This window comes from Parasteatoda tepidariorum, chromosome 7 (genome assembly GCF_043381705.1).
Source record: "Parasteatoda tepidariorum isolate YZ-2023 chromosome 7, CAS_Ptep_4.0, whole genome shotgun sequence".
NCBI classification, from domain to species: domain Eukaryota; kingdom Metazoa; phylum Arthropoda; class Arachnida; order Araneae; family Theridiidae; genus Parasteatoda; species Parasteatoda tepidariorum.
The window spans coordinates 10,025,254-10,032,538 of NC_092210.1; the positions used below are offsets into that span (position 1 = coordinate 10,025,254).

A 7,285-nucleotide genomic window follows, 5' to 3' on the forward strand; every position below is an offset into this window, starting at 1 on the left:
AAAATTATTGAGGAATTTTTCTTCAAATGTTTGGCGTGTTCTGTTCCTGAAAGATTTACTACTGTTATCTATAACGTTTTAAAGTTCTTCGGCCTTTTCCTTAGGGAAATTTTGTTTCTTATTTGCTGCTAAAAAATGGCGTCTTTTTCTGTCAATGATTTCGATGGAACTAAATGAAAACGTGATAAATTAATGTCTGATATTTACAGGCTCCCGCTAGACGGCGTACTCGAGCGTTGCGATCGCGAATAGTGTCTAACTTTAATTCTACTGCATTAGCAACAGTTTCACTCTTGTTTCCATGGCAACAGATACCCTTAGTCGTTCAGTCAGAGTTCTCTTTAAAACTGGACAGAAAGCGTTGAACTTATTATACTCTTGGCAAATAGAATAATCGACACAAAGTGACGTGATCTTCCCTTTCTCTGTACTCTACGCTTCTACGTTCTTGTTTTTCTGGCAATTTCAACTTCTTACTGAAGCGTATTTCCATCTGGCGAAAGTAAGACTTGTCAAAAAAATTCTGAAATCGTGAAAAGTTGCGACTTTTTCCCCCGTAAGCATGGAAAGGTTGAAGTTTGCTTACTTTTGATGATAAGGGAAAATCCAAAATTACTATAAACATGCTTACGTAGCACTTGAATGGCCCTTTATTGTTCCATTTGTTATATTATTTGTCATTTTGAAATATTGTTAGAGACTAATGTTTATTTTTTATATCTTCCATAGCATGAAATACAGATTCCTTGGAGTAATATCATGTGTTGTTGATTGTGGTGATCATGCCTCAAGATGGTTTCAAAGTTACTTAAGCATGCCCGATATTCGTTTAGTTCGCTTCTTTCCTGATTTTCCTAAGCGAAATCTAACATGGATACCGTCATTTTTCTCAAAACTAAAGAAGATAAATCCAGTAAGGCACAACTTTCCTTAGGATTTATTCATGATTCATAAATGTAACAAATTTAAATATCTTTAAGGTAAGCATTTTAAGTTTTTCGACTCTTTTTCGCCGAGGAAAAAAAATTAAAATGCCCTTCACTTGAACTAAAACTGTAATTTTAGATTATAAATACAATCCTTTCTTGCAGAATAATCTGGGTTCCAGAAAGAACAAATAACTGAAATATTTTAAAAGTTATTAAATTTTTTATAAATCTTCAATTTGACGAGACTTTTCAATTTAGATACAGATTATCGGAATCATGAAAAAAAAATTTTTACTCATTTTTATGAGCTCAGGTAATTTAAAAGTAAGCTTTTAAAATTTGAAAATTTAATCTAAGACGCTTTGCATAGAACGTTATATTGACTTACTGCGCCATTTTTAGAATAAGTTTAGAGGACGCTGGCTAAACTTGATCTGACAATCAGGAATAACTTACGAGCAGTTTTGAAAATAGCAGAATATTCGCAAAAAAACATTTATTGAAACACACATTAATCCGCCCTTGATATGTAGTTTTAACAGGAAATTATAAATGTAGTATTTGACTATAGTTCGTTCACCAGGAGTTGGCACTTGGCTCCACCTCCTCGGACGCAGAGTTTATTTTAGTGCGGAAGTAAGAGGAGAAACATCTCCGCCCTTGAAATTGAGACAACCCTTAATGTGCACCAACTCTAATAGTGAAATCTTTTTCAGCCACTTACTTCGCTTTTTCATCTGCTATTATACCTTTCGTCACTCTAGCTAATTAAATATATTTTAAATTAAAAAACTGCTGTTTTCCCAGCAAAATGACTCAAAAAGGACAAATTATTCACTCTAACGAGAGGAATATCATCAAATTTATGAAATATTTAATGTTAAAAAAATGCACAAATAAGATTGCGAAGTAAATATTTTTCACATCCTTCTCCCAAAAATAGCAAAATAGTATCGTCGGATACCACGTGATGAAGGAGGAGCCAAGAGTCAACTCCTGGTGAACGAATTGTGTATCCGTTAGGAGTCGCAAATAATGATTTAAGTGGCGAAAAAAATATATTTTCAAGGTTTGTTGTTGTTGTTAATTTACGTCGCACTAGAGCTGCACAATGGGCTGTTGGTGACGGTCTGGGAAACTTCCCGGAGGATGATCCGAAGACATGCCATCACAATTTTGATCCTCTGCGGAGGGGATGGCACCCCCGCTTCGGTAGCCCGACGACCTGCGCGAGAAGTCGAGCACTTTACGGTAGCACAGTTTAACGAGGACCAATACCGCACACCCTCGGTCCCTACGCAGACTGATCCAAGTGGTCACCCACCCGCACACTGACCGTAGCCAGTGATGCTTGACTTCGGTGATCTGCTGGGATATTTTCAAGGTTTAACTTATAACTATTGAGGTCAATAAGTGTAAGGAAAAGACTGCAATAATCGAAATGCATTTTATTTGCCAATTGAACTAGAATTCATCTGCCTTTTATCATAAAATTCATCCACTTTTTGTCCCCTTGCTAACCATCTTCAAATAAACTGATTTCAATACCTTCTTTGACCTTATTGAACTCAATAAATGTTTGGTTAGAGTTTAAGAAAGTTATGTCGTCACATCTTGTCACAATCTTCAATGGATGATCTTATTTCTAGATTGACAAGGTGACTTCAGACAGACTGTCAGATCTTTCTTATATAATTTTTCATGATCATTTTTCACAAAAATGATGACCTGATCGCCATCTGTTGCATTTTGAAGATTTCGAAGTTTTGACTAGCCTATAACAATCAGTTTGCCCCAAGAGTTATGACACAGTGAAGATAAGCCGCGCTGTATGGTTACCGTCCGACTTGAAATTCATTTTTTTTTCAGAATCAGCTCCCCTTTCATCTTCATATGCGCTTCTCACATCAACTTTCATGCAAATATTTTTTCAATGAACTAGCTGCCTTCAGCGACCACCTATTCCGGATTTTGAATAAGTAGAATTTCATCCATTTCGAGATTTAAAATCGTTCAGTTAAAAATCAAGATAATATATGTAAGTATAAACTCTTCTTTCTCAAATGAGAGTTCTACCGTAAGGTGATCGACTTCGCTCGCAGATCATCGGGCTACCAAAGGAGGGGAGCCATCCCCTTTGCAGAGGATCAAAATTTGCGATGGCATGTCTTCGGATCATTCTCAGGGATGTTTCCCAGACGGTCGCCAATAGGCCACGCTGCAGCTTTAGTGCGACGTAAATAAAGTACCTTTACCTAAAGTACCTAAAAATTTTAGGTGTCTAAAATTGTCCCTTTAAAACTGTCCAAATTTCACGAACAATTTTGGAGTTAAAAGTGACACATTTACGAACACGAACTCTTCCTTTTATTGTTATGGATTTATTTATTTTATTCGGTAAATTGAAATTTGATTTAAAGCATTTTGCTTTATTTGACAGAAAGATCTTCAAGATTTAGCAGCGGTTCACCTTATGTCACAATCTTCAATTGACGATCTCAACTCTAGACTAGTTGATAGACGTGTTTCTCATATCAACTTCAGACCAAATATTCTAGTCGATGAATGCGCACCATTTGCTGAGGTAAATATCAACCACTATCAATAGGACTGTGTTGGATTAATTTAAGTGCTTTTATTTAAAAAAATTGCATAAAAATTTATATTAAGGGGAAATTATTTCGATTAACTACCATTTTAGTTTTTTTTTATTTACTTACTTTTCATTTTTTTAAATTATTTTTCTAAAATTAACGTTAATGATTTGTATCTAAAAATCGGGAATCATAATAAAAATCACGGCCTTTTGATTTGGTGATAATTTTAATTAAGTTTTGCTAAAAAATTCGTATGCATGGTTGGACCTAGCATGGTTGCAAATAGCATGGTTGGGCCTAATCGCGTGTTGGTGTATGGCGTATTATAGTTACATCTATTAAACTTGGTTTATAATGACGCTGAATAGATTTTCATAACAAATTTAACTGGATACCTCCAAGCGAAGTCACGAGTATGCGTCGAAACTTATTGGTTATTGAATCATGACTTAAGCAAATGCTTCGATTTACCTTCGCGTGACGTCGCTAGTCACGTGAATCTAAATGTAAACCGATCTAATGTAAAACGCTAATCTAATCCGCTATCTAAAGGTAAAACGAGCAAATCGTTACGATTTATGGTAAGTTTACAAATAAAACTGTGTTTTTACGTAAATTTGAAATATTATATTTTACCTTAATTGGGTACTTATACTTCAAGAAGAAGACCTCCCATACCCCCACATGTGACCTATGACGTCAGCGCGAGCTAATCTTTAACAGCAAAATGGCTTATTAAAGTTTCTCTACGTAAATTAGAATGTTAATTAACGATTAGTTAATTAAATACTGAGCCGTATCACACATCGAGTTAGTTGAAATATAATTCCTTTACGTCTACTCCTTTTACCTTACCAAGATTTATTATTTGCTTATGCATTTTATGGCAACCATGAAATACTTTTGTTTTGTGTACCTGGCAACTCCGATTCATAATTAGTTTGTTTATCCTCCACGTGACTTTGTGTCTATCTTAGTCTCTGCGTAAATATATAGTGAAATGATTGAAATCTTTGAGAAAGAACTTTTTTGAAAGAATTAAGAATGTGTCGCTTAAAATAATTGATACTTGATTGGCTTGGCTTACTTGAAATAGAATAGAAAGAACAGTTGCTAACGTAAACAAATGTCACGTTTCAACAACCAATCAGGTTAGAGATACCCATACTAAGTCACTTTCAGGTATTCGATTAAAGGAATTCATATAAATGATATTTTCTACTATTTATAGGATTCATGGCATTATATGAAGCTTGGCAATCAATGTGAAATGGAAAGAGTTATTCCAGTAGCCAGGTAAGAGAACTAATTTTCCGCATGTTCTATCAATCCATATCTATCTTTTTTCTCCACTTTACTGCTATTTTTTTTTTTTAAATACTCAGTCTCTTTTTAGATAAATGATTCAACTCTAATTTTATTCTAGCTAATTTTATATTTTCAGATGCTTGATGACTACTATGGAACCAGAAAAAGGGATTTTGACGCAAAATGAGCCAATGGTGACTTTAAGAAAGTAAGCAACATTGATCATAGTTTTATTGTAAATAAAAGCATAAATAGTTAACATTAGAAGATTTTACCATGTTAATTATTGATTATCTAATCTGTCTCAAACATATCTGAATACATTTTACCAAATGTTTTTATTATTTTTGATAAATTTAATTACTTTCTTCAAAAGCACTACAGCCTATAACAAGCCAAGGCCGTTCCAATAAGCTTCCTCTAACGGGCCTGTCTCTACGCAATGCAAAATTTAATACTAAATGACATTTTTACGAAGCATATTTTTTAAATTTTTTTCATTATTACTATAATTAAGGTAAAATCAAAGCTTACTTTTAAGATTCAATAAAAGCTCTTAAAATTTAAATAATTCAAGAGAATTTAAAAATGAGCTGATTAGATTGTTAAAAGATATTAAAAGGCATTTAAATATTGGTTTATTTTCAATCTATTTACCCAATCTTTCATAAGATTCATGTAAAACATGTTAAATGGTATCTATAAAATGTAGCAGTAGTGTAAGATTAAGTTTCTTATTTTAACTACCTCTTCACTTTTGAAAAAATTTACTTAAATTAAAAAATTTCTATTACAAGTATTTTATGATTACAGTTTATCAAATCCCATAAAACAAATTCATCTCAACTAGAATGGCAAAATTAAGTTCGCTTCACGTTTAAAATGTGCCATAAAAACACAACTCAGAGTGACTTGCTATAAGTTTGTTTCATGGATAATGACAGTCATAAAATTCAAAGACAACTTAAACAGCCTGTCAGGCTAATTTTAAGTTTGTTTCTTGTCTCATATGCGTCAGTTATAGTAATACAGGGTGTGTCACAATTCCCTCCGGGATTTGGAAAGGTTGTAACAGACAAAACATCACCAATGCATCAGAACAAATTTTACCTAATCTGATTAAAAAAAAAACATAATTTTTTCCCACAAATGTTTAATATAGGTACCTTTGGGGAGCCTCAGACTTCAAGTCTGTAATAAAAGCATGGCCACACTCGGCTCAACCAACACCTCCTAGAAAAGAGTAGGCCTCTGCCTACTCTTTTCTAGGAGTAATATCCTTTAGTAGTCCAAACGTAATGACATATTTCGTATTCTCAACCACTGCGCAGCTTAGGACCCCGAACGTAATGACATCTTTCTTATTTTTCAGCAACTGCGCAGTTAACTTCGTCACATCGGACTACTAATTTGATCCGTGCTGAGGCCTTCCTTATTCTAGGAGGTGTTTGCTCAACACGTAATGATTAATGGTAGCAGTTGTGATCCTTCTTCCCAATTCTGCTAAATCACGTGGCAAAAATACACATTCATTGATGTAATCCTGAAAAAAGTAAAGAGTTAAGTCTGGAGAGCACGGTAGTCATGGAAGAAAACAATTGTCGTCGCCATGGAAGTTCAATCCAATGACGAGGTATCTCGTTATTTAGGATTATTATTATTAACTCGTCATTATGGTATTAACGTTTTTTATAACATATAGGGTCTCCCATCTTGTTGAAAAATGAACGACACAGAATTTCTATAATTTTGGCATTAACCACAGTTGCAGCATATTGAGGTAAACAATGCCATTTACTGCAATTTGACTAAGATTTAAAGTCTACCGCGTTCCCAAAGGTTCACATATTCAACATTTGATTAAAAAAAAAACTTGTGATGCTTGTTTAGCGGGAAAAAGAAATTAGTCGGTGTATTTATAATATTTTATTTGTTATAAACCCTCCGAACCCTGGAAGTTATTGTAACACACCCTGTTCTTTGAATTTAAAAGTAATTGTTTTAATGTATGTTATAACTGTTTTTTTTTTTACTTTTATAGGTACAGAATACCTCGTGATCCAAAAATATTGCAGATAACAGGTGCAATACCTTGTTTTGGCCAAGCATGTTTCCTGTTACGAACTGGAACAATCAAACTACAAGATGACATTTTTGCCACTATTACCAAACCTTTTGACACTGTATAAATTAAAATAATGCTTTATCTATATCAATAAAACATAATGCTTATAAGTATGTGTGTATGTACCTTATACAATTCCGCAATTCTAAACCAATCCACACCAAATTTGGTCGCTACATCGCAAAGAAAGAATTTTCTATAGAATTCGATATATATTTTATAGAGCAGTGATGGCGTTGGGGATAGAGCATTCGCCTTCAAATGAGGTAAACCGGGTTCAAATCCCAGCGATGGCTGGTCGATACGAATTCCGCCTCCGTCTTGCA

At 33.9% G+C, this 7,285-nt stretch overlaps 1 protein-coding gene across 3 annotated transcripts in view; it reads left to right on the plus strand.

Moving 5' to 3' along the window:
• Window positions 1-7,069, plus strand: part of LOC107455845 (mitochondrial amidoxime-reducing component 1-like) — a 19,617-nt gene extending 12,548 nt beyond the window's left edge. For all 3 annotated transcript variants that reach the window (XM_016073559.4, XM_016073558.3, XM_043050923.2), the window contains 5 exons: window positions 730-913; window positions 3,370-3,513; window positions 4,758-4,822; window positions 4,971-5,042; window positions 6,876-7,069. In XM_016073559.4, coding sequence (XP_015929045.1) covers window positions 730-913; window positions 3,370-3,513; window positions 4,758-4,822; window positions 4,971-5,042; window positions 6,876-7,023 — 613 coding nt within the window. In that variant the 3' untranslated portion in view covers window positions 7,024-7,069. The remainder of the gene's footprint in view (window positions 1-729; window positions 914-3,369; window positions 3,514-4,757; window positions 4,823-4,970; window positions 5,043-6,875) is intronic.
• The last annotated feature ends 216 nt before the right edge of the window (window positions 7,070-7,285 follow it).